General features: G+C 44.1%; 2 protein-coding genes across 7 annotated transcripts in view; one reads left to right on the forward strand and one right to left on the reverse strand.

The window, feature by feature from the left end:
- The window catches only part of ADD1 (adducin 1), a 59,557-nt gene extending 57,287 nt beyond the window's left edge, over positions 1-2,270 (forward strand). For 5 of the 6 annotated variants that reach the window (XM_080618735.1, XM_080618734.1, XM_080618736.1 and 2 more), the window contains one exon: positions 48-2,270. In XM_080618735.1, the coding sequence (XP_080474861.1) occupies positions 48-400 (353 nt within the window). In that variant the 3' untranslated portion in view covers positions 401-2,270. The remainder of the gene's footprint in view (positions 1-47) is intronic. The other variant, XM_080618739.1, reaches the window with a different exon arrangement.
- A 946-nt stretch (positions 2,271-3,216) lies between these two features.
- MFSD10 (major facilitator superfamily domain containing 10) lies at positions 3,217-24,686 on the reverse strand (the record flags this gene model as incomplete). Its single annotated transcript, XM_080628222.1, has 12 exons — positions 3,217-3,388; positions 3,920-4,009; positions 5,456-5,503; positions 7,288-7,378; positions 9,354-9,462; positions 10,785-10,896; positions 11,912-12,020; positions 17,965-18,153; positions 19,979-20,137; positions 21,035-21,138; positions 23,150-23,246; positions 24,516-24,686. 12 exons carry the CDS (start codon positions 24,684-24,686, stop codon positions 3,282-3,284), a joined length of 1,386 nt encoding a protein of 461 aa, XP_080484348.1. The 3' UTR covers positions 3,217-3,281.
- Between the last annotated feature and the right edge of the window lie 958 nt (positions 24,687-25,644).

Here is a 25,644-nt window from a genome sequence, read left to right on the forward strand (position 1 = left end):
GGACATTTAGGTAAAACTAACTGTGTCGTTGTCTGTCCCTCCACCAGAGAGACAGCAGGACCAGACTTACAAAGATGACAGTGACGCTGCAACTTTCAAGCAAACCCTCCCAGATCTCACCCCTGACGAGCCTTCAGAAGCACTCAGCTTCCCTCCCTTAGGGAAGGAGGAAGGGAGGTGTGAGGAAGATGTGCCCAAAAGCCAAACGGAATCACCTGCAGTGGAAACCAAGGAACCCCAGCCTCAACCTGCTGAAGAGCCAGTGACACCAACCACGGAGGAGGGGCCAGCAGCCGATGCAGGTAGTGATGAATCTCCAGGGAAGTCCCCATCGAAAAAGAAAAAGAAGTTTCGCACTCCTTCCTTCCTGAAGAAGAGCAAAAAGAAGAGTGACTCCTAAAGGCCAAACACACTGCAGAAACACTGTCATATTCCCACCTCCATTAACCACTAGAATGTACCAGATCGTACCGAGTGTTTTGTCGTACTTATGTAAATGAATGCAACAAGTAACCCAACCAGCCCCTCGAGTTATGGCTTGATTGTTTGAGGTTATAACCAGAAACTAATGGCCAAAAAGGTGCTAATCCTGTGTTTTCAGCAGCTACCGCAGATCTGATCCCGAATTTGGAATGAAATGGGAATGACTTCCATGTGGAAGGCATCGAACCGCTATTTTTGATTTAAAGCCTGCGCTGCTTTACAAAAGAATAAAGAGATGTTCACAATTACAAATAAACCACACATGGCTTACACCAAGGAGCATTCTTCTCCCATGTTCTGTTCCAAGTCACAAGTAAGTTTCCTTTTAAATGCTGACTTCTTGAGCGGATGCTATTGCAGTGACGCTCTCGAGGGGAGATGTTCTTGAACTGACATGTGAGTACATGCTCACAAACCCTGTTTTAGTCAAGCTTTGAGGCTAACCCAGTCCTTCCTCTCACTATTGTAACAAAACAAAGGTGTTTTTCACTTTATTTTCTAACTGGCTCGTGAAATCATCTTTGCTGTCCAGGACTGAAATAACCATGGTGTGTTCCTCTCACAGTTGTGTGTTAAGAGCCCAATCCTACTTCCTAGCAAATGCAGTTTAAGGGAAATGTGACTCTTAAGTCTTGCCTACCTATGGATTGTTAGAACAATTCTAATGGCTGTTAGAACGGGTTAAAAGTAACTGTACTGCAAGTGTCTGGAAGGTTTTGCAGTGGTGATGTGAAGCATGGGCCACTGGTTTGGGTCTTAGCAGAGGGTTTGGGTGCAGGGCTGCTGCACGTAAACCCTGCTTGCAGCCTTTCGTGTGTGTTCTTCCCATGATAACAATATAAATGCGTTACACTGAATAGGTAACCTTGTTTTATATGAATTATTTTCACTTACAAAAACTGGTGTTTCTTTAATATTTTATTTTTGCTGCCAGCAGTGAAGTACAGAAACCCCAAGTAACCTTAAAAGGTGTATTTTCACAGTTTGCTATAAATGTTTGTTTAATATGTAGCATGGTAAAGAAAATCACTTTTTACCACTGAATTCACTATTTCCCAGTCACTGCCATGCTTCTGTCTGTCACCCGTCCTAACAGTAGTGCCAGGTGGGGTAGAGAGGGCTGGAACCCGTTTGGTTTCTCATGTCAGTGTTTCTGGTTCAGCAGCAGCAGCAAACGCTGAGAGCCCTGCGAGGAGAGGGGAACATGCTGACTCATGGCAAGCGGCTGTAGAAAACAGGATGTGGCTGTCACCTCTTAGAACAATAGTAAATGTTGCATTTGGTAAAATAGCAACAAACGAATGCCTTACACTGCTGCAGCGGAGAATGGCAGAGCAGGGGCATGGCTCAGGCTGGGAGATGGAAGGGGAAATGGGAGCTTTGGGTGTGGAAAGAGAGTTGGAAGTGGGGTCGGTGCCAAAGCAAGGCAGGTGACTGCCCAGGGCCGCAGCGGCTTCACGTGTGCTTGAACTTTGTGTCCCCTCTGCCCACTCTTTAAGAGTACAGTGCTCACCTTGCTGAATCGTGTTCTAGCGCAGGGTCCTAATTCAGTGACTAATTGCTGTATGTTTCAGTTCTTTAATGGAGTCCCTCCGTTTCTCTCGACCACGTATGCAATGACTCTTTAATTTCTAATTTTGTAGTTTGTTCTTTTAATTCTTTGTATTACAGTATGAAATGTAGTCATGTATGCTATGGTTACACACTTCGGGGTAGGTAAAGTCCTGTATTTTTCTTTCTCTTGTATCATTAAGTTCTACTCACAAATAAAAGTCTTAAAACCTTCATGCTCTGCTTTCAAACCTTTGTGCAGTTTTATTCTACAGCTGTAGCCTGTCGGGTTTAATTTGTCTCTTTTTCTTTCAGTGATTAATGTGTTGATTAGTGGTTGTTTTAATGTATTCCCACTGGGTGCACGGCTCCTTCCCCACTCATCCTGGGGCAGCACCCGGGTGGCCCCACCGGAGGGAGGGTACCCCAGGAGGTATTCGGCACTGCAGGGAGTTCTGGTCCCCACAGGGCTTTGTCAGGGTGAGGTGGCTGTAAGGTCTTCACTGTGATTCACTGAGCAAGCAGTGTCTGATGGAAGAGTTTATTTGTAATACAAAAGGAACACTGCTGGGTCAGCAGAAACCATCACAGAGAATTAGAAATATAAAACATCTCTCAATTTAATTGTGTATTAAAAACAGTCTCTGTCCGGCTGGGGGAGCCTGTGGCTGCTGCTTGCTTTTGGGTTTGACTGTCCTGTTTTAAGGCAGGTGGTCAAGCTCTTACCAGGCCCCCTGCACCTTAGGGTGCCAACTGCAGCAATACCTGGTGCGAGACCCCTGGGGGGCTGTTCTTTGGTAGCCAGGTCCAGTTCAGTGACTGACAACAGATCAGTCAGTCCATGGCAGTGGAGGCTGAGGACTGGGAGAGGAGCAGAGCCAAGCACAGTGGATGCTGCAGCTTCACCCGTGCTTTGCAGAGAGTTGTGGTAGGAGGGGCCGTGCTGCTGCTCTGACAGCCCTGCTTGGCTGATGGGCTCAGTGCTTTACTCCATGGGTTTGGGAGTGTTTGGTGTTGGTTCTTCTATTTGTGAAACCAGCCAAGCCGGCTGGGAGGTCATCTGAGACACGGAGCTTGGGGGGGGGCCTGTAGGAGACCTGAAGTCTGTTGTTGCTGCTAGTGATTATGGAGTAGCCCCTTTCAGAAGATCAAAGTCCTCCTCTTCCTCTTTGAACAGCAGAGTTTGGTGCTGAGAGTCAGGTCGAGGAGCAGTCCCAGGAAGCCGGTGATAGTTCTATGGTTCCTTCCTACTCCTCCTTCAGCGGCTGTTTTATAGAACCAAGTAAAGTGAAGGGGACGAGGAAGAAAGCACCACAGAGGGTGAAGCAAACCTCAGCCCCTGCCAGCCAGTAAACTGCAAAGGAAGCAAATTTACCTTGTTAGTCTCTGCACCTGTGTCAGCTGGAGCTGCTGTTTTCCCCAGCCTGTACTTGGGAGCAGCTTTGCTGCAAAGCCCAGTCAGGCTCTTCCTCTTGGAAAGCTGTCCTGCATGGGCACTGTGGGGCGGTGGTTTGGTGAGCCAGAGTGAGCTGGATGCTTGGCACATGGATGGATGCAGCCAGGAAACAGGTTCTGGCTTTGCTCACTTAACATTAGGTCCAAGTTCCAGCTTTGATGTGCTGCATGGCTGCTTCCCCTTAACTGTCCCTGTAACAGTGTGAGGGGGCTGAACCCCCTCAGAGGGTACCAGTGCTCCTCAGGCACAGCCTCCTTTGGCCTTAGCCAGGGACACAAGGCACCGTGCATGCCCTGAGCACTGGGGACTCTAGGTTACAGATGCTTCAGTGTTACTTCTGCAAAGACAACTTTATGGGGCTCCCCTTTCCCTTCAGACCCAGCAGTGCTGGGTGTTGGCAGAGGAGGAAGGAGCAGGAGCCACACTCACCAGTAGCTGACAGAATTGGTCCCAGGGCCCTGGCCAGGGCCCCCAGGCTCCGCAGGATCCCCATCACTCGCCCCTTCTGGCTGGCAGAGCCTGTGCAAACAGAGAGCGGTTGCGGGGGGGTGCTGCTGGGGCAGGGCACTGCTCTAGTGCTGGGAGCCTTATTCCCTTGGAGGTGTTTCCCACACACATCTCCCCCTGCTTTCCTTCCACACTCACTGCCCAATCTGCATTTGCTTCCCCTCCACCAAGACAAACGTGGCTGCTTCATGGAAAACCAACAGGGCTTGTCAAGAGGGCTTGGTCAGGGATGTGTAGTGCATTCTGTAGTGCATTCTCCTCACCACACCCCCAAAACCAAAAGAAACGATCTTTACATTGTACCAGGTTTGCTGAGGAGGCACAGGTGCGATTGATGCACACAGAAGCATGGATGCAAGTCAAATTAGAGCAAGGCACAAGTGACATCCATGGGCAAAGCCACCTCACCAAGCACTGCAGTGCTGGCAACCAGCAGAGGCAGAGCTAAAGAAAGGATGGTGTCATCTGCAAACAGCACCACAGCAAGAGCTATAATCAGGTTACACAGCAACCAGCACTGCCAGCCCAGAACAACTTAGAAGGTTCCTGAGAAGGTCTTTTTTAAGGAACTGGGAAATGGTTTTCCTGCAGGTGGCGATGGCTGGTGTCTCGTTCAGAGAACCCAGGCCATTGCCTCTCTCAGTCCTGGTTTTTGCCTTTGCCCATGATACTAATTCCTTGCCTATGCTTCTTCATCTTTTTACTCATAACCAGAAATAAGGTTGCTTCATGTTTCCCCGTATCATTGGAACAAGCTGTGTTATGCAGTGCAACACATACAACACATACAGTGTGGTGCTGACAGCCACTGACCAGATGGCTGCTGTTCATCAGCTCTGAACCTGTCCACCATGGAGTGCTGCCAGCTGCAGAAACAGGTACAGGGCAGTCTGGGGTTTCCTCTGCTCCCCTGTGAGATGTTCCTGAGTTTCCTAGGGTCAGACTATCCTCCTCCTATCCCTGGCAGCTCCACTTAGCTCCCTGTCCCTGAAGGATGCTCACAGAAGAGGAGGGGTTGAAGGCTGTAGCACCTCCAGTGAGACACAGGGTTCTGCTTCCCTTCAACATGGCCCAGTGCCATCAGAGGATGGCCATGGTCATGGATCACTGCTGAAGTGAAGGGGGGCAGAGCACAAGCTCTTCTCTAGACTTCAGCCTCACTCCTGCCAGGGTGGTTATCACTTCAGGGTTACACACATACAATGTGGAACAGCAGCTCACTGTAACACTCAGCATTGCTGCTGTCCTTGTGAATGCATCTGGGTGGAAAGAGGCCCTTTACACAGCCCAAGCAGCAGAGCCACAGGTCCAACACTTGGATCCGAGGTGGACCTAAGCCATTGAGTATTCTTGTTGATGCATCACTGAACTTGAGGTCAGTTCTGTACCTCAGCCAAACCTCCACAAAGGTCAGTGACGCGGCCAAGGGCTGCTGCTCAAAGCAGGAAAGTCACTCACCATAGCCTGACACCACTGCTGACAAACACGGGATAACAATGGCCGCAGCTGGAAAAATCCACAAAACAGACAGTCAGTGAACAGCAGAGCTCAAAACCATCACAAGTGACAAACACGCAGCCCAAACTCGTTACTACTGCACAGAAATATGCTGAGCTCTGGGGCACTGCACCAACAATGGATCATCAGGTTTAATCCAGTTCAATAATGAAAACACCCTCAAAGCCAACCTGGACAGAGAGCCCAGAGCTATGCGTGCTCGGAGCAGATGGTTCACATCAGTGCCTCTCACTCCATGAGCCCACGGGAACAGGGTGGATAGGTCAGATCAGAGCACTGGTAGCTTTCCAAATCACTGCGGTCTTGTCAGGTGGAGCAGGGAAAGGGAACTGCTCCCATTTCAAGTGACAGCGAGGTGGCTGCTCACAGTCCCCAGTGCGTTTGGCTTTACTGTACTCACAGGCGGACGAAGCTATGTTCTGTCTTGGAAATGACAGCTGAGTCCAAGAAGAAGAGGTTACAGAATCTTTGGACACAAAAGCCAAGAGCTGTTCAGCAGTCACTGCCCTCTTACTGAAATAGGGGCCTTTTCTGCCAAGAAGGAAGTGCTTTAAGCATACAAAGCAAAAATCTTTTCTGGGAGGGAAAGGACAATAGGAGAGCAGGAGCGATGGACATGCTGCCTTAACTGAACGATGGACATGCTGCCTTAACTGCAAGCACCTTAACTTCAGGGGCAGAGCAAGGAAGAGGTGGGGAGAAGAGGCTGCTCCAGAGGCACTTCTATCTGGCTTAACTGAGGAGGAGATGGGGTCTTCTGCCCAGGTACAGAGCCCAGGAAGATGAGGCGCCTAACTTAGAAGTACAATTGGACAAAATGAACATCTCCTCTCATCCTCTTCCCTGCTGGGCTTTTAAAACCAAGGTAATCTGTAGGTCAAACATAGATTTTGAAACCTCTCAAGCACACAACTGTCCCTAGATAAGCAAGCTGCTGATGAGATGCATTTTTGTGGTTTACAGTTTACTCTTAAATCAAGCTGTACCTTGCAAAAGTCTTCTACTTTTGCAATTAGTCATATTTGAAACTTCTAGCCTATCTGAAAAGATTTCAGCTATTCCCAATGCTGCTACTATGTTACTATAATGTTAGCAGCATTGGGGATACCTGAAATCTCTTTTCTGACAGGCACTTCAGCAGGGGAATCCAACTTTTACTTCCCTGAATAACAGCTGAGATATTGGCAGAATATTATTGATGTAAACACTTGAACAAACACCTCTGAAAACACTCCATGCTTATCAGAAACAAGCTGGAGTTTTGCTCCCTCCCTGAGTCAGCAGCTTGCAGTGCAGGAGAGGGGACCAGTGCCACAGTGGTCAGGGCAGTGCTGATTCACCTTCACCCTCACACTGACTTCCAGCTTCAGAGCACACAGGTCTCCTCCTCAGCCTGTTGCCAACGGAATAACGCAGCCACCACAAACACAAAGACACGCTGTCTCCCTTCTTTTCCTGAGCTGAGTTGTTCACTGATTATTTTGCTTCTAGGTCTGACAAAAGGGGAAGACAACACCCTCAAGAGCTCTCCAGTGAGACAAGAGGACAACAGGAGCACTGGGGATGCGTCCAAATATCACTATGGCAACTTCCTGTGATACAAACAGCATCAGGAAAAAAAAACAGACACTATTTCTCCCCTCTTTTATAGACAGAAACGTCAACTTTCTGTCAGTTCGGATGTGAAATTAGAAATTCATCCTTTTTAATGGGGTGAATAAATAAAGAAAACTTATTTGTGCTTAGCTTTCAGTGTGTTTTGAATAGCTCACCACAAGAGTACAGCAGCAGTCCAGCACCCAGCATGGCCACATTTGCAGCCCATCCAATTAGCAAGAAAGCTGGAATCAGCAATATAATAGCCTGCAAAAAAGAAATGAGTCACACAGTCACGTTTAAGCCCTGCTTGTTGAAGCCTAACTCTAGGGCTCCTGCCAGTTCTCTTCCGCTGATGGGACTACATTGAAGTTAGAAGCAGAAAGCCCTTTCTTCTCAAGCAGACATTTCAAATTCACCTGGATGGCCACACAAGAGGGTAATTTACTGTGCTGTTGTCTGTCACTGTCCCATGCTTGCAGACCACAATGTTGGAGTGAGGCCCCTGTACCACAGGCTGCAGTGATCTCACCACGGACTTCCCGCAACTGAGCGCAAGATGATTTTTGCAGAGTTCCCTCTCTCATGGACAGAAATCTAGTTTTAACTCTTTAGTTCCTGAGTTAGCACAAGCGATCAAAAGGCTTGTGTGCAACAGGACCACAGCTCCTCTGCTTTTCCTCAGCAGAACTGATTTTAGCTTTCAGAGTCCATGCTGCTGCAGGAAGAAGAAAAACTGGGGGCAGGGAATGGCATCTGGAATTCAAACCCTGAAAGAAACATTCTTCATCTCCTCCAAGAGCCTAGACTTTAGCTCCTCTGTGCTGTCTGCCTTACATACAGAGCTTCTGCAGCAAGTTAAGATTTGCTGTGCATTCACTCCCACCAAACGTCTCGGCCTAAGGGAGGCCACGTGATAGAAATTGCCAGAATAACTTCAGCAAAAGGGGGAACTCTCACAAAAGCAACTGAGATCCACAGAAGGAACATTCCAGGGTCAGCGAGCTCCTGCACAGTGCACATGGTGTTTGTAAGAAGTGATTAGCCCAGACCAACTGAACCAAGTATGTGGAGGTGACTACACTTCCCAGTGCAGGCAAAAGGAAGGTGTATAAAAATGAGTGGGGCAACCCACAGTTCGCAGGAGCTGCAGTGCTGTGACAGGCTGGTAGAGCACAGAGAGGAAGCTGATGCAGGGGATGAAGCAGCACTACCAGAGCAGCAGGAGTTTTCACTCCCAGGGAAACACTTCCTATGCGACACAGTGAGTGCCGTGCTGGTCACCTACGTCTGCCAGAGAACAGGGTGGAGATGGTTTCACCAGCAGAAATAATTTAAGAAAGGCTGAGTCAATTCCCTGGAATGCAGTGCAGTTTGGTGACCTGCTTTACCTTGCTGGTGTTAAAATCACACTGGCCTCAAAATACTGTATAATAAATTGATGGGGGCTTTAACAGTTAAAGCAAACCTATTACCAAGCAGTCAGCAAAAGTTCAGAGACCTGCTTTGTTGAGTTCCATGCACAAGTGTAAATGACAAGACATATCTGCTTGTCCCACAGCTGTGTAAGTGCAGGAAACCGCTCCCTGTCATGCCAGTACAGCAGCAGCAGAATCTCTATGAAGAAAGAGGCAAGCAAGCCAAGGAAACGCACACCTCTGTCAGTGAAACTTTGGTGTGAATGTTGGTACGTGCCACTGTAACATGCAATACTGATGATGACAAAGTAAAGATTGGAGGAAGAACCTAATTCCCCCTGCCCACCAGTGAAACATACGCTAGGGAAAAAGCTTGTCAAGCACAGAGATAGCCAGATTGAGGATGTCCCTGAAAATAATTTGCCAGAAATAGAGTCAGAGATCAGCTCTGAAGCAGCTTTAGTAGTTTCAATGTCTGCACTGCGAGAGAAATCACTGAAACAAAGTATAATCTTCACAGCATTTTACCTGCACAGACAGACACTGTTCTCATTCCTTACTGCAATAAGGTATGAAGAACTCAAAAGTTTCAATAGCACAGCAGCTGGTATGGTAAGAAAGGACTGTAATGTTCCAAAGCTTAACTAAACTGAAGTGCCAAATAACCAGGGTCTTGAGAAGTCATTTAGCTGGATTAATGAGACAGAAACTTCTTTTGATTTCAGAAGTACAGTTACATCCTCCAACTACCCTTTAGACTGGAAAACTAACACATCAGATTTGGGGGAGGGGAAAGAAAAATACACATTATTAGGTTTTGTTACCCTTTTTACAGCTCTGATTTCATTTCCTGGCTTGATTCGGCGAGCATAGCCTCCCTGGATCACAGCCATTGTTATTCCAATAAAGAAAAACATCTTGCCCTGCTGCATGCTAGAAGGGAGGCAAAAACACAGAGCATGGAGTCACGCACAGAGCATTCCACCCTGGGATTCACAGGTCCAGTGCAGACCTTTTCCTTAACAAGAGAGAGAAAATGCTTTTTGGTGCTTGCATGAGCAGTGCAAAAGTTAATATGCTGACATTAGTTTTCATGGCAGGCAGACAGCAAGAAGATAAACCTCTGAGGCCATATGTAGGGATGGGACAGTTGCTGGCAAATGCTGCAATCATCTCTAGACTGTTGTGATGCAGTTTAGTTGTTTCTAGGGTGGCCCACGAAGAGTCAGCACATTCATTACCCTGTACCATGTGCCCAGGAGCTGTTTGCTTCCAAAGTATAAGTGTTTTGCTTTCTCAGAACCATCACCACCACTCATGCAGAGTTGGCTTAAGGTCGCCAAGGCACCATATGGGCACTGGCATGGTGGTGATCATGTACTGCACCAGGAAGCTTGCAACATCATTCCTTCTACCCTTAAATATTTCTTCAGATCTCTCTTTCACCTTTCATCTACTAAACTCCAAGTTCTCACCTCTGTAACAAGCTTGTTTGTCTCACAGCCTGCACTGTTAGCATCAAGTTGTGTATCGCACTACATGGCTATCCTGAGAGGACAGTGCAGAAGCTTAACACACTAGAAAACTTTTCCTTGACGCGCACACATTAGTTAAGCCACAAACTAATGAAAAACAGACAGGGAAAAATGAGACAAACCCCTGAGAATTACTCAAATGGAAGGATATACATAAGGAATCAAGCTGCAAGATCATGTTCCTGGCTGGAAATCTTCTGATGAGCTGTCAAGAAAAGTATTTCAAGCTGAGCTGCTGTTAGTGGATTCTGTTCTCTTTCTTCTCTAGTGTTTGACTAAAGGAAACCAAACCCTATGATGTAATGACTGTGCACTGTATACAATGCAGAACTCTGATGAGCAAATATAATTGCACAGCTATCCCTCCCCATCATTTGCCTTTTTTGAGCTTCAAGATTTGTCCTGATACTGAAGATGTCTTCTGGGCACGAAAAGAACAGGTTTAATTATAATCAATGGAACTAACCCAGCTGTACCTATTTCAGAAGCTTTGTGTATTGACTTTCTCTGGTCATTAGAAGTTGTAGGTTATTTCCTTTCATGGTAAACAGTTTGCCTGTATCTTCATAAAGTCTTCCCACAAAGCCCAAGCCATTATTGCTTTCTGAGTGTTTTTACTTACCTCAGAAATCCTTTCTTAAAAATAAGAGACCTTAAATCCAGATTTTGGAAACTATCCTAGACAGAACATACAACATTTATCTTCTAAGTATGCTGTACCTGCTGAACTGGAATCTCTGGTGAGTGAGGAAACTCAGTGTGTACTCCAAGCCGGAAAACAGGAAAAGGTACAGGAAATAAGCCAGGCCCAAGATTTTGAGATTCTGAAGATCTAAACAAAGAAACAAACAAGGAAGGGAAAAACACCGAGGGAAAAAATAAAGAGAGACACACAGTGATGCTTTTTCAAGCATAGCTTGAGAATATAACAACAACAATAGAGCAACGTTTATCAGCTGTACAGGGAGAAGTTCTCACCTCAGATGCTCATTTTAAATATCCAATACAAGACATACCCCAAAATGACTTCTGCCCATTACCTCCCTTCTTCTGAGGGAGCCAAAAAGACTAATCTCTATCTGGTTCACCCTGGTCTCACTCACCCAACCCAGCTCCTCTGCCTCCCACTCCCACTGATACAGGGTATTTATTTGTTCGTTATTTTAATCAATGCCTGTATTGCACCTAATACCTTGACGCTGCTCTCAGGATCATATTGGCTAAACCACAGTAGCCCTTTTTCAAAGCTAGAAATGGGCTGTGCCAGATTACCTTCCCTATCTTTCTGCCAGTGCAGGGTTTAGCAGGTTTTCTCCAAAGCTGCAAATGTCACTCTATTCCTGATGCAGCAGCAAGGAGGACTGAACGATAAGCTGGTGTACCTGGCAAACACTGATTTATTTTCTATGGCTTACAAAATTTCATATAGAGAAATGGCCAACTCAAATCCTACATCTCCAGGTCCTGATCTGAGAATTAAAATTCCAGTCTGAAGTTTCCTGGTTTGCAGCTTGAATAAACAAACTCACATCTCCTTTACTCATGCCCTGATCTATCTTTTTAAATCACTTCACTTACTGTAGCCTATCCCATGCTGCAGCCAGCGCCTGAAGAAAAAGCAAGTTAGAAATCTTCAAAACACTGATCTCTAAAGCCTTCTTTTGGGAATAACAGGACCGGTGTCCAAGGGAACTTGCAATTCCCTGTTCATAAGTTAGGAAGGTGGGTTTTAAATGACTGAACAGAGTGCTGCTGCTGAAACGGTTTGAGTAAAGTTTTCACTTAGAAACCACTGCCACATACAAAAAGACATGCAATAGGAAGAGGCAAAGGCAGACAACACTTACTCTCCTCTGAAGGGGATTCTTTTCCTCGGGTGACTGCGGAGAACCGAAATAAAGCCAAAGGACTGAGCAAGTCAACTGCTGCCTGAAATCCAGATGTCACAGAAGAGACCTGATTGGAGAAAGAAAGAGGTTTGTTTAAAAACCTGATGTAATAACTACTGCAAGGAACTGACAGTAACAGTCGAATGTGCTTCTACACCTACACAAATAATCTGAGATGAAACAGGACAAATGGCATTGGAGTTTGATATAATAACAGCCTAGACTTTCTGAACACAGAACTGGCTTCTGCACTGTAACTAGATGGTAGAAGACTGACAGCACTTTTCATCAAAGACAGAAAAAAGACTCTTCTCTGGGTTCTTAAAAAGCAGAAGCAGCTCATTCTCTACAGCATTGAAAGTGGCTTTATTTGGTTCACCTACTGCCTCATCCCTCATGTCCAATGAGCATTTACTTGGAAAACAGTGGCACATCTGCCTGCAAGCTCATGGGAAGCTGGGGATTTGCTTGTGTGCTTCAAGTCTGAGAACAGTATGTGTAACACATCAAACAACAATCTGTTTTGGTACTGGTTGTTCTTTTAGCCAGCCGGTGACACCTCCTGGGGAAGAAAAGGAAAATGTCATTTTTAAGAGAGAATCTGTAAAGATATTTTAAAGAGATTTCTACAGAGATTCTACCCAGCTGCATTGTGTGGCTTTCTGAAGAGGAAAATGTCTTTTGTAGCACTTCTGGTCCTTGCACTTTGTACATCTCAACCTCATTCTGCACCTAGCGGCACTCTTCCCTGCTCCTTATCAACAGGTGCTCAGGAGATGCTTATTCTTTCATCTATAGAGAATTAAACTTTTATATTTTTTATTCAAAGGTATAGAAAATTAAAGAATATGCTAAAGAAGAAATAATGCCTAAATTCTAAAGGAAGTAAATCCTTTTAATGTAGGAGAATTCAGACTGTCACTTTACCTGACAGCCACAGGAAGAGATAAGACAGCCTCAAGAATACTGAATAATCACACTTAGTATTTCACAGCTTCAAAGCACTGCACAGACTTTATCTGATGAGCTTCTTTCTCTTCCCAGATAAAGAAGGGAATGAGCTACTACTCCTCTGTGGCAGAGATTAAAGGTCAAATTATCAGTGGGACTTAATCTCTGCATGACCTGAGGACTCATACGGACTGGATTTAATTAAGCTGTAAACAAATGAACCTTCCATATATTATTAACATGACCGCTGTCTTGTTTTGATAGTCAGAGCCTCTGAGTATCCGACAGCAAAACTCTGGAGCCTATTAGTCTCACAATAGCAATCAGTTCAATATACTAGACTGGTTTTGTATAAAGCCATAAAGCTGCTGATGAACATAGTACAAACTGGGATATTTATTTCCCTTTCCACTGCATATACTGCAGAGAGTAAACAGACACTCCCAAGAAGAAGTTTCTTCAGGCTTTTAAAAGGTCTGTAAGAGGATTTCCTGAAGCTGGCTTGTAGCAATCCTCAGTTCCTGCATTTGTTGGCATGATGGTGTTTACACTACGGCACAGGGAATCTAGGAGCAAGCAACTCTCTTCAAGCATATCTGCCAGTAACAAGAAACCCTGCAGGTTGTACCTGGTTTAAATTATTACCCATGTCAGACAAGATGCCAAGCTGCTTTGCACTGCAAGGCTTATTTTAGTTTGGCCCAGAGGATATACACTGCATCACAGATAATGTATATGCTTAAAATAATGTTTTATAAAATACATATATGTACATTTATTAGATTCTTTAACATATGTGTGTGCATGTAAATCTTTTAATTTCTCCTCTATTTGCCCCAGAAGCAGCGATCTACAAGTGCCCTCATGCACTGATGGATAATGAAAACATTGTCCTAAACCTGACAAAAGCATTTCCCTACCACCAAATAGTGAAGTATACACTGCCAGTTTCAGTCCATGTCACCAGCTGCACTGCATGGAGTTTAGATTCTTTGCAGGTTCAAAATCTGCAACATCTAATTTGTATTAAATTTCTATGCTTCTGATTTATTACTCAGAAATTGTTCAATTTTACTTCATGATCACTCCAAATGTCACCTTGAAAGCCAGACGTTTCTCACAGTGTCTGTTTACTCTGTTTTCTTCTAATGCAGAGACTAAGTAACATGCCTTGAAGGCTCAGAGTCAGTCCAACTCAGGATGCAGCCTGCACTTTCTAAGCTGCAGCCTTACTCCTCAGACACTGTTTAGTATGCATAGAGCAAAAGCTTGTTTTTCCATAAGTCTGCTAGTGATGCTCCACAGCTCTGCACATAGTCCTTAACATTATCAGTTGTAAGACCCTCCCTTCAGCTAGGCAACCTTGCCCATTACTAGTTTAGCTAAACATCAACTCTAAAGGTCTTAAAGGGGACAGAATTTAATAGAGACCTTTCTATTCCTCCCTTCTCCGAAGCAGGAGCTGTTTTAGCCACCTCACATAAGACCAGTGGTTTTGATAGGTGAAAGGTACATTCTCTGGTTACTCTTGACCTGATAAACTTGTGCATCAGTTCTAAAACCAAGGGGGAGAAGGATAATGAAAACTCTTCTCTTTGTAAGAAAACTCATCCTTTTTCTCCTTGTCCCCCTTTCACCTTCCCCTTTCCACAAGTTCACTCCAACATGAATGAATGTGAAATATTTCTTCTCTCCTGTGAAAAGGGGACTGATGATAGAGAAAAAAAGAGTATCATTAGAACACAGCATATTTCAAGGAAACAGATGTCTGATCCCACTGGCACATCCTCCTACCAGTTATCATTATAATTTCCCCTCTTTTTACAGCTTTGTCCTTCCAACACATCCACTCGTATACCTCCTCCAGCTCAGCCACACCAAGTTCCAGAAAGGCAGCCAACATACCTGCCTTTCCTCTGTCATTCACAGGCCAAGAAAACCGCTCCCCTCCCACTCAGAGTGGGAGAAATTGCCGAAGAAAAGAGCAAAGTAGCCTAATAAGTAAGTGAAATGACAAATGAAATGACAAATGCCCTACAACACATAAATCACATGGGGCCACTGCCCAGATGCAGGCTGAAAGGGGACACATGAAAGCACTAACACCAACAGCAATCACAAGAAGCTCCAATGCCAGAAAACCCATTGTCTCATCAGCAATCAAACACCCTATGTGTATTTTGCATGACTGGGACCTGACTCTGAGAGGCACCTATATGCACTGTGAGAATGAAGACCTTAGGCCAACTGCAGGACAGGATCTGGTAGGATCTGTAGGAGAGGACCTGGTTCGAGACCATCTTAAGAACCTGAACGTGCACAAGTCCATGGGACCTGATGAAATCCATCCGCAGGTCCTGAAGGAGCTGGCGAATGAAGTTGCTAGGCCACTGGCAATCATATTTGAAAAATCATGGCAGTCAGGTGATGTTCCCGACGACTGGAAAAAGGGAAATATAACCCCCATTTTCAAGAAGGAAAATGGATGACTCAGAGAATTACAGACCAGTCAATCTCACCTCTGTGCCTGGCAAACTCTTGGAGCAGATTCTCCTGGAAAGCATGCTAAGGCACATGAAAAACAAGGAGGTGGTTGGTGACAGCCAGCATGGCTTCACTAAGGGGAAATCCTGCCTGACCAATTTAGTGGCCTTCTATGATGGGGCTACGGAACTCACGGACGGGGTAGAGCAGTTGACATCATCTACCTGGACTTGTTCAAAGCGTTCGACACTGTCCCACATGACATCCTTGTCTCTAAATTGGAGAGACATCAATTTGATAGGTGGACCACTTGGTGGATAAAGAACTGGCTGGATGGCCACACACAAAGAGTTGTGTTGAACGGCTCAATGTCCAGCTGAAGACCGGTAACGAGTGGTGTCCCTCAGGGATCGATGTAGCAACCGGTCTTGTTCAACATCTTTGTCGGTGACATGGACAGTGGGATTGAGTGCGCCCTCAGCAAGTTTGCCAATGTGGTTCAGTTGATATGCTGGAGGGAAGGAATGCCATCCAGAGGGACCTCGACACGCTTGTGAGGTGGGCTGATGCCAATCTTGTGAAGTTTAACCATGACAAATACAAGGTCCTACACCTGGGTTGGAGCAATCCCAGGCACAGCTACAGGTTGGGCAAAGAAGAGATTCAGAGCAGCCCTGTGGAGAAGAACTTGGGCGTGTTGGTGAATGAGAAACTTAACATGAGCCGCCTGTAGTGTGCGCTCGCAGCCCAGAAAGCCGACTGTATCCTGGGCTGCATCAAAAGGAGCGTGACCAGCAGGTCGAAGGAGGTGATGCTGCCCCTCTACTCTGCTCTCGTGAGACCTCACTTGGAGTATTGTGTGCAGTTCTGGTGTCCTCAACATAAAAAGGACATGGAACTGTTGGAACAAGTCCAGAGGAGGGCCACGAGGATGATCAGGGGACTGGAGCACCTCCTGTGTGAAGACAGGCAGAGAAAGTTGGGGCTGTTCAGCCTGGAGAAGAGAAAGCTGCATTGAGACCTCATAGCAGCTTCCCAGTATATGACGGGGGCTTATAAGGATGCTGGGGAGGGACTATTCATTAGGGACTGTAGTGACAGGACAAGGGGTAACGGGTTCAAACTGAAACAGGGGAAGTTTAGATTGGATATAAGGAAGAAGTTCTTTACTGTAAGGGTGGTGAAGCACTGGAATGGGTTGCCCAAGGAAGTTGTGTGGCAGTGTTCAAGGCCAGGCTGGAGAGAGCCTTGGGTGACATGGTTTAGCGTGAGGTGTCCCTGCTCATGGCAGGTGGGTTGGAACTAGATGATCTTAAGGTCCTTTCCAACCCTAACTATTCTATGATTCTATGCAATACCCACTGTTGCACAGAAACAGGGCCCAAAAAGCAGGGACAGAGCACTAATTTTCTTATCAAAAATCAGTCCTGTTGGCTAACACAGACTAGCTTAGCAGAAGAACTCTCAAGAGGATAATAAAAAGGGGAGGCAATCATCATACAGTCCTAAAAGGCCATTTATCCTTCTACAAGTGGAACTGTTTATAGAATACAGATTAGCTCTACAGCACTTCCTTACATCAACACGTTGCCGCCACCCCAGTGTGCAGCTCTAGCTAAGAACAGGATTTGATCTCGAGTGTTTAGAAACAGCCAAATAGGAAAAGGGAACAGATGACACACGGAAGAGCTGTTACAAGAAAAAGAATAAAAGAGCTGTAGTGCTTGGAAACATAATATGAGCAACTGATTTCACGGGACACAACCTGTTGGGAAATGCTCAGGGAAGGTCTAATGTTTTGCCCTGGTAGAAGCATTGCAAACAGAAGTTTCCAGAACAAATTGCTGCTTAGAAATGAGGGATGACAGGAAAGCTGCAATCCAGCTGAGAACCTTAAATCAAGTGTTTCACCCAGATACTGAGGGCTGAATTCAGCCTCTCCCACACTACAAAGGGACTGTTCCAAGCAGCTTTCAATCACGTATCTTGTACAGTGTCTGATCACACAATATTAAATTATAAGTTAATAAATATTTGGCCCCACAGATGCAAACTCACTGCATTTTAGCATGTGTAGGTATTTTGTATCTGCAGAAGGCAGCACAGCTCAGAGCTCAGTCATTTGCTACTTCAGTGTTCAAAATACTCAAGCAAAAACAGGAAAATGGTTAAGAGAATTTCTTCCACATAACCAGCTAATGAAAGCAAACCCAGTCTCTGATTCATTTACTCTTATGATAAGCAGAAATTCCTCCCCAGAGAGTCAGTGTGATCACAGTTTAAAACTCCCCTCTCCCTCCCATGTTCACATTAGGTTTTGATAAATTTTAACACACCAAAACTAGCAACTAAGCAGTCACATTAGCTCTAAAGAATTTCTCATGTATTACTAGGAGCTAGGAGATGCGGACCATCATGCAGCAACTGTGACACCATCCAGTATTTAATCCTGCTCCCAGGAATAAGCTAAATTCCTGAGTCACTGGCTAAGCCTCTTCATTGTTTCCAGTATTACAACAGTTCTCAAACGCTATATTTGCCAGAAACACACATCTCCACATTGACAGTCCATTTACCCGGTTTCCTTTGGGAAGTGTCTCTGGAAGTAGGAAGAAGATGAAAATTAAATCAGCCACAGCAAACATGAGTGCTACCAATGCTGAACGGAGATAGAAGACTTCTCCTTTCTCTGTCTCCATGGCCAGGTAAGCTCCGATCATGGGACCCAGGGTAAAACCAAGGGAGAAAGCAACACCAATCATTGCCTGCAGTGACACAATGAACACAGACATGTAGCTTTAGACACCAGTTTGTTCAGGTAGCTCAGTTCTAAAATGGTTTGGATTTCCTGGCATTTGCCTTAAAGAAATGCAACCAGATATAAAACCTCCCTGACGATGTAGGGCATGAACAGCAAAGAGCATGAAGTGTGAAAAACCTGTTATTTCCAAAATAACCAATTCTCTTTGGGAAGAGAATTCCCAATTCTCTTTTGGGAATTCTCAGTTGGGAAAGTGGCAGGAACAAACGCCAAACTGAAAGGAAGTTGGGAAGGGAGATAATGATTCTCAGCTGACGAACTGCTCAGCCATAGGATAAACTTCTGTAGTGTAAAACTGGAGGAGGCAAGACAGTGCTATGGTTGGAAACCATAATGATGTCTATAGTTTCTAAAATGCTTCAGCAATTTCTGTATTTAAGAATTGATGTTTCATAGAGCACACAGGCTGAGAGGGTTCCCAGAACAACTTGATTTTAGTGAAGGTACTAAGGAGGATTTATTAACTCAGTATGAAAACAGCACATAGGAAAAGAGGTAGAATCTGTACATAGTGGATGGGAGTTTAAAAGAGCACTGATTTGAGCCAGCAGGTCAGTGAGATTGCTTAAGAATAAAAGAGTGCAGGATCTGGCTCATTGACTCATTGTCTTTTAAAAGACAATCAAAGATGCATACTTGCATATACAGGACCCAAACATGTGCCATCCCAGGACATAATCCTCCGGCTTTCCCGAGTCTATTTAATTATATCTAGTACTAAACTAAACAAGGCCAGGGCATGCTCCTATGTCACCTTAGTCTCCAGTGTTGTTCCAGCCTACCCAGCTAGCACTCTGTCAGGCAACTGCCCATCGTAGTTTGGGAATAGCATCAATCAGATGCTAGTCTCTTCCCAGAAAGCAGAATGAACGTGCCTACTCTGCTTTGGAAAATAAGAGAGTATAAACCACGGATGTGAGCCATGCTGTAGTAAGTGATTTGCTCTCAGGCCCTAAAACTAGGCTGTGACCCATTTTATTTACTAATGCTCTTTGGCTATCCTTCTACACAAATAAAAGTGTATTTTGGCTCACCAGGACTATAATAAACTGTTTGGAAAATTCATTAGTTATCACTGTGAAACCTAAAGCTTTCCCCTCCTAAGAAGCAGCTATCCCACATTGTGGCTTATAACAAGCTGCTAACAGAAGTTTGGGCCCTCAAGGTTTCTGTAAGATAAAAGGTCTAACTGGTAATTCACAGACTAAGTGCAGCCTGCAGGGTGTTTCCAGCTGGGCCACTGTCTTCTGGAAGAGGCCAAGGCAGCAGTTCATACTGCTTGCTGCTCAGTCAGCCAAATGCCACAGCCTTTACCTGCTGAGCTCAGATCCTGGAGCCAGTGCAGCATCTGGGGAAGTCAGAGACATGCTGTGCAGTGCAGCACTGCTGCACTTCCACAGTTTGGGAAGGTGAGAGGAATGAGTTGTCCTGTAACTGTGTTGCAGCTACCAAAATTGGGCCATAAGATCTTTTAATTTCTAAGCTTTTATAATCAGGATTAAAGTTATCAGCAGGAGTACAGTTATAATAGACAGGTAGTTTCTCCACCTCTAGGGCATCTGTGTTTCACTTGTAGGTACAAGTTACTGACAGGTCAAGTCTGAGAGCTCACCAGCAGAACAATATGGCATCTTTTCAGAAGCAAGGTAGCATCTGAAGTCATGTTTTCATTTGATCAATGCACTCGTATCTGAGGAAGACATTCTGAGCACCTGAACCAATTAAAAGTGTCCTAGTAAACCCAAACACGTACTTCATATGTAACTCACCATGCCCTTGCTCCGTGCTTTTGGACAGTGCAAGTCAGCAACTATAGCTGTGGAGAGGCTGACATTCCCTTTGCTTATACCACCTATGATCCTGGAGAGAAGAAAAACGCCAAAAGTCCTAGAGGCAGCCCATAGTGAGTATGATGTTATCAAACCTATCTGCAGAAGCAAGAAAAGGTTCTTTAAAAAGCAGAGCAAAGTTGTATCATTTCTGCACATTTCCCAAACATTTTGTTTGTTTTCAACAGGTGCTCCAAAACCCACATAACAAAAATGTCTGAATATACTGATACTGCACTATGTCCTGGACAGTGATATACAAGAAGTAGAAACAAATTTTATATAGATGTTTGATTACAGACAAAATTAGAAGAGCTCAGAGAGAGCTAAATCAGTTCCAGGTATAAAACCACTTTTGTACATCCCACTCCATTTGTTTCCAACATCAAGAGAATTCTGAGTTCAAAGTAAGAACACATGCTTATTGAATTCACTCTCCAGGATACACAATAAGGGGAATTGTATATCATTCACTGCCAAATTCCACCATGTATGTATGCACTTGCTCTGCAGTGCTTCTGTAATTAGAAATCCATACTCTGACCAGTAACAGAGAAAATGTTTTGAAGAATGTTCTTAAGAAATAAATCTTATACTGCTATATGGCACTCCCTAACCAATAATCCCTAGGCTCTGTGAAACAGGTCATCAAGTGATCAACCCTCATTACTCACTCAGGGAACTAAACCATACAGGCATTAAGTCTAATATTTATAAACAGAGCATCTGAAATCATACTGCTGTACACAAGTGAAAGGGATTTTGGAAAATCCCAGAAACAGGTATTTTGGTGCCTTCTATGTACAATTCTGGTTCTGGGAAACTCAGCTTAAGCACTTAGATCTGTAAATGTGGCCAAGTGAGTTGGCAAAAAGCAGTCAACAACCAAGAGATCTGGAACATTCAGTTTCCCAATCCTTTGTGCTAACCCCAAGATCCTAGTGCTTTCAATTGTGTATTGAGATGGCATGACTAAAATCAGCAAGTGACACATACCACCGTCATCAAGATGACAGGTCTTCTGCCCAAGCAGTCCGACATAGCACCAGTGAGGGGAGAGGAGAAAAACTGTAGGATGGAAAAGATGGAGCCGATCAGACCTAAATCAAATAGAAATACATACATTAGATTTGCTGCCTTCATCTTGAATACAAACACAGCCAACCTGTTCTAGACCTATCACACCACTTTAACATCACATTGTTAAATGTAAAACAACAGCTACAAAGAAGCTTTGTCTCTGAAACTAAGCTACCTTTAAAACACAGATCTGGCATTGTTATTAACTGAGGTGGCACATACAGAGCAGATACATAGTCAGAGCAGAGAAACAGGTATGAACTGGATGATCCACTGGTCACTCATTGGTGAGAAGGGGTTTGAAACTCACTGGTTATAATGGAATGCTGATTCTCCAATGCTTTCCTGGCTGACTATGTACGTTTTCTGTTCTTAGAGCAGAAATAACACAGTTTTTAATAGCCACAGTGCTTTTAAGATTTTCTTTTTTGATTGTTTAAACTTGATTCTGTCACATTTAATCAGTTTTTCTTTCCTTCTTATCATGGAAAGGGCATAAGCACTGCTCTTAGTGAGGCACCCTAAGAAGTAGGAGTGATTCCAGACTCCAAGAGTCTTTTGAAATCTGCCTCCAGCTTCTGTGATCTTTATTTCCTCTTTTCTCTTGCCATTTCTAGGTTCATACACTTATTAATCTGCACTACACTCTCAACAAGCAGGCATAATAAAAAGCCTTGCTATCACTGTCTAAAGGAAAATCTGGGTTATCTGTCTCAGCTCATTCAGCTATCAAAGCTTTAAAAGGCAGAGAAGAGAGAGACCAGAAGTTCAGCTCACATCAGTTTTGAGGGAGGCAGAATACTGATACTGAACACCTTGTGGAAAACAGCCTATGATAGCTCAAAAAGCTGCAGAAAAAAGTCTTACAGACTGGTACATTGGCAGTTTATTTTAATGAGAGACAAGTTTTTTTCTTTATATTCCTGGCACTGTCAAAACACCCAGACGTGCCCCTCCTTTTAGTGAGCTGAGGCCTCCCCCAAGATAAGCAAAAGTCTTTTAAACTAAAAAATAAAACCCAACCACAAAGCTTTACTAGAATATAAATGTGAATGTGTTGTTACTGCTCAGTAGTCTATTTGGGTATAATAGAAAATTTATAAACAATTAAAATTAACCCAGACATACTCTGAAATCCTAGTTTCCTCACAACTGTCTACATAGCAAGGAGCCAGAGCCTCTGATGTGTAACACAATGTACACGTTGCTGGATTTCCTGCACTAGTCATGCTGGAGCTCACTCACACCAGCGTCCTAGTGACTTCAAATGCATCTGGACCCTGCAAGTCAGCAGCTCTGCTGCTTTTAATAAGACTAATGAGATTTAGAAGCAGTGCTGCACTACAGCTGCCCAAGGGGAAGGTGAGACTTGAACTCACAAGCTTCTATTTCCAGTGTTTCCCACTGACTGATCTCCAATCATGCGTAGATCAATTGTGAAGACAATAATTTCTGTGCCTGTGCAGGGACTAGCACAGCAGGCTCCTGATCCTCAGCTGCAGGCCTGTATTTCTGTAGCAGCTGTAGAACAAATTGGCAAGATCATAGGATAATTCAGGTTAAAAGGGACTCCTGGAAGTCACCTATTCCAACTGCCTGCTTGTAGGGTCAGCTGTGAGATCAGATCAGATTGTTCAGGGTTTCATCCAGTCAGAGTTTAACAACTTCTGAGGATGGAGACTTCAAAACCTTTCTGCCCAGTCTGTATCATTTCAAGGGACTACTCTTTCCCACAGGCAGGACTTCACATGTGTCCTCACCGAATTTCATAACATTCCTGTTGTCCCATTCCTCCTGCCTTTAAGTGTCTCCAAATGACAGAGATGGGGCTGTTCAACTTTTTGTTGCTATCAGTATGATGAAAACAGAAATCATTTATAGCCTACTGTAAGAGACATTTTCTGTGTTATTTAAATCTAAATCTAATAACAGGCAAGTAGGTTTTTTGTATTCCTTGGCATTTTCCTCATAACAGTTTATCTTTTCCTTTGTTTTTTATTTTTGGTCTGTTAGTTTGTTTAATCTCCATACCTCCAAATAAGACACTGTTGTATTTCCGCTCTGGAGGTATCCCAGCCATCACTGCAAACCAGTCCACACCACGTTGCAATGACAAGTAGAATCCATCCTGCAAAACAGGTAACTGGGAAATAGAAGCAAGAAAACGGCTTCTGTGTTTCATTTTCAAAGAAAGAATCAGAGCTTAGTGAACTAAAGGCAGTGTTAGATGATTCCTTCCCTCTTCCTCCTCCCAGGGAAAATTTCCTCACTGATCAGTTGTCATATGCTAAAAATAGCTTAAATTGTGAATGCTAAGAGGCAGCAGTTAATTTGGGTGGGGGAATGTCTGAATTTGAACTTTTTTAAAGCATACTTGCTAAATCCTGAACTAAATAAAGTGGCACGTCCTGAATCTTTCAATCAAAAAGGCAACATGAGACATACTGTATCTCTCTGTACATGGACTGTTTAGCCTGGGAGAACCAAGGGCATGTAGGTCCAGAAAGGTGTGAAAAAGAATGGTTCCTGAAAAGGAGGACTTGAAAACAAGGGGATCCTGAGAAGGTCTTTGCTATAGGAAATACACTGGAAGTGGAAGAAAATCCTGAAGATCAGAGCCCATGGTTAGGATTAGAGATAGGGTTGTAAGAAAGACAAAGCCTACAGCTGCATTTGGAGTGGGGTTAGAAAGGGGCTACAAGATTGGAGGTGTGGGCTGCAAAAATAATTCTCCCATGACAACATTTTGTCCAATAACACCTGAGAATGGTAACTGAAAGCATCTGCACAGCCAGTAACCAACACTACTTTCTGCCCTGTGTTCCCAGAGCAGCAGCCAGCTCCCTGCTAGGAATGGAAGTTGAGACATAGTGAACATGGTCCTGAGATGGAAGCAAGTGAGTGTGTGAAATACTCAAGTAGGGTTAAAACTCTCATCTCTTTGGTTCTTAGATAAACCCTGGTATGAATCATAGAATCATAGAATAGTTAGGGTTGGAAAGGATCATCTAGTTCCAATCCCCCTGCCATGGGCAGGGACACCTCACACTCAACCATCCATTACAGATTGTCATTTACTCTGTCTCAGCAGTAACATTAGCGGAAGTCACAAATGCACTAGTAATTACAAGGACTAGCTCCTAAGAAGTACCTGAATATTCTCCCAAACAGCTCCCTCATTTTAATGAAAAAGAAAGATTCTCATTCAGGGTCACAAATGCAGTCATGAAACCATTTAAAAGTACTGGATATTATTATTCTGCCTACAGCTAAGGCAGAAAGCTAACGCCTAAAGCTAATCACTTTGCTCCAAGGCAAGTGATTCTTCTCCCATCCTTCCCTAAATATCTCATAGCTAACATTTTCAGCAGGCTGACTTTCTTTCTCTGTTGCTTACCTCAGTCTGGCTGTAATAATCAAGGATGGAAGGAAACAGTGGCAAGATGAGAGCAAATCCCAACAAGTCGATGAAGAGTGCCAGGAAAACAATTGTAATAACACGACTAGAGTTATGTTCTTGCTTGTCACTGACGGAGCTGTTGCTGGTTCCTGTCTCTCGTGGGGCCATGTTCCCAGGTGCTCTGCTTCTAAAAAATTCCATTTACACCCAGTCAGTAGGAAGCTTTTTGCAGGTCTTTCATAAGAGTATCTTGCTAATTCATTCTCACTTTCTACAGACTTCACAAAAATAAATATAAGCTATGGCTGTATTAAGCTACCTGGTCTTCAAGGGAACAGGAACCTCACCTCTCTAGTCTTGGTTATTAGCTCAGCACCAAATTTGCTCGCCTCAAAAACAGACTATGAAGGCAATAAGATAAACTCTATTATAGGAGCATCCCAAGTGAAACACAGAATTAAGGAGCATTTAGAGGTGGTTAACACATGAGCAATGCTAGTACAACTTTCCTAAATGTTTTCAACTCAGCATTACAGTAAAATAAATAAGAAAGGGCACTCTTGCTTTCAATATCTGCATTCAAGTGACTAATGGGGGGGGTTATGCCTTCAGTGTATACTAGAAATGACTAAAGCAATAGCAATTAAAAAAATTGGGGCATCAAATGATTAGGGCAGCATTTTTAATTTGTCAGAAATATCAGAACCCCCAGCTTTTTTTTGATAATACTCCAAAACTGTCTTAAAAGTCTTAAACAAGGATTTAGGCCATATCGCGTTCAGTACTTATCAAAGAAACCACCCCATATCCTGAAAAAAAATCTCAACAAAATTTCAACAAATATAAAAATCAAGGAGCAATACACAAACTATGAAACTACAAAGGTCAGAACTGCAAAACATTATAGAATCTCAGTCATAAACCAATCAAATTTGCAGTCCTTTTTACTGCAAAAATAAAACTCCTGAACATCAGTTGCACTACCAGGGTAAAAAATGAGACAGAATTTCCTCTAACAAAGTCAGTGAATGACAAAATATCCATTGACTTTGACGACTCAGGACTGAAACCACTGAGCAATTCTTGATGTAAATTATTACCTACGCAGGGCACTTGTGCATTTAAC

Source organism: Psittacula echo (assembly GCF_963264785.1).
Source record: "Psittacula echo genome assembly, chromosome: 1".
Lineage (NCBI taxonomy): Eukaryota > Metazoa > Chordata > Aves > Psittaciformes > Psittacidae > Psittacula > Psittacula echo.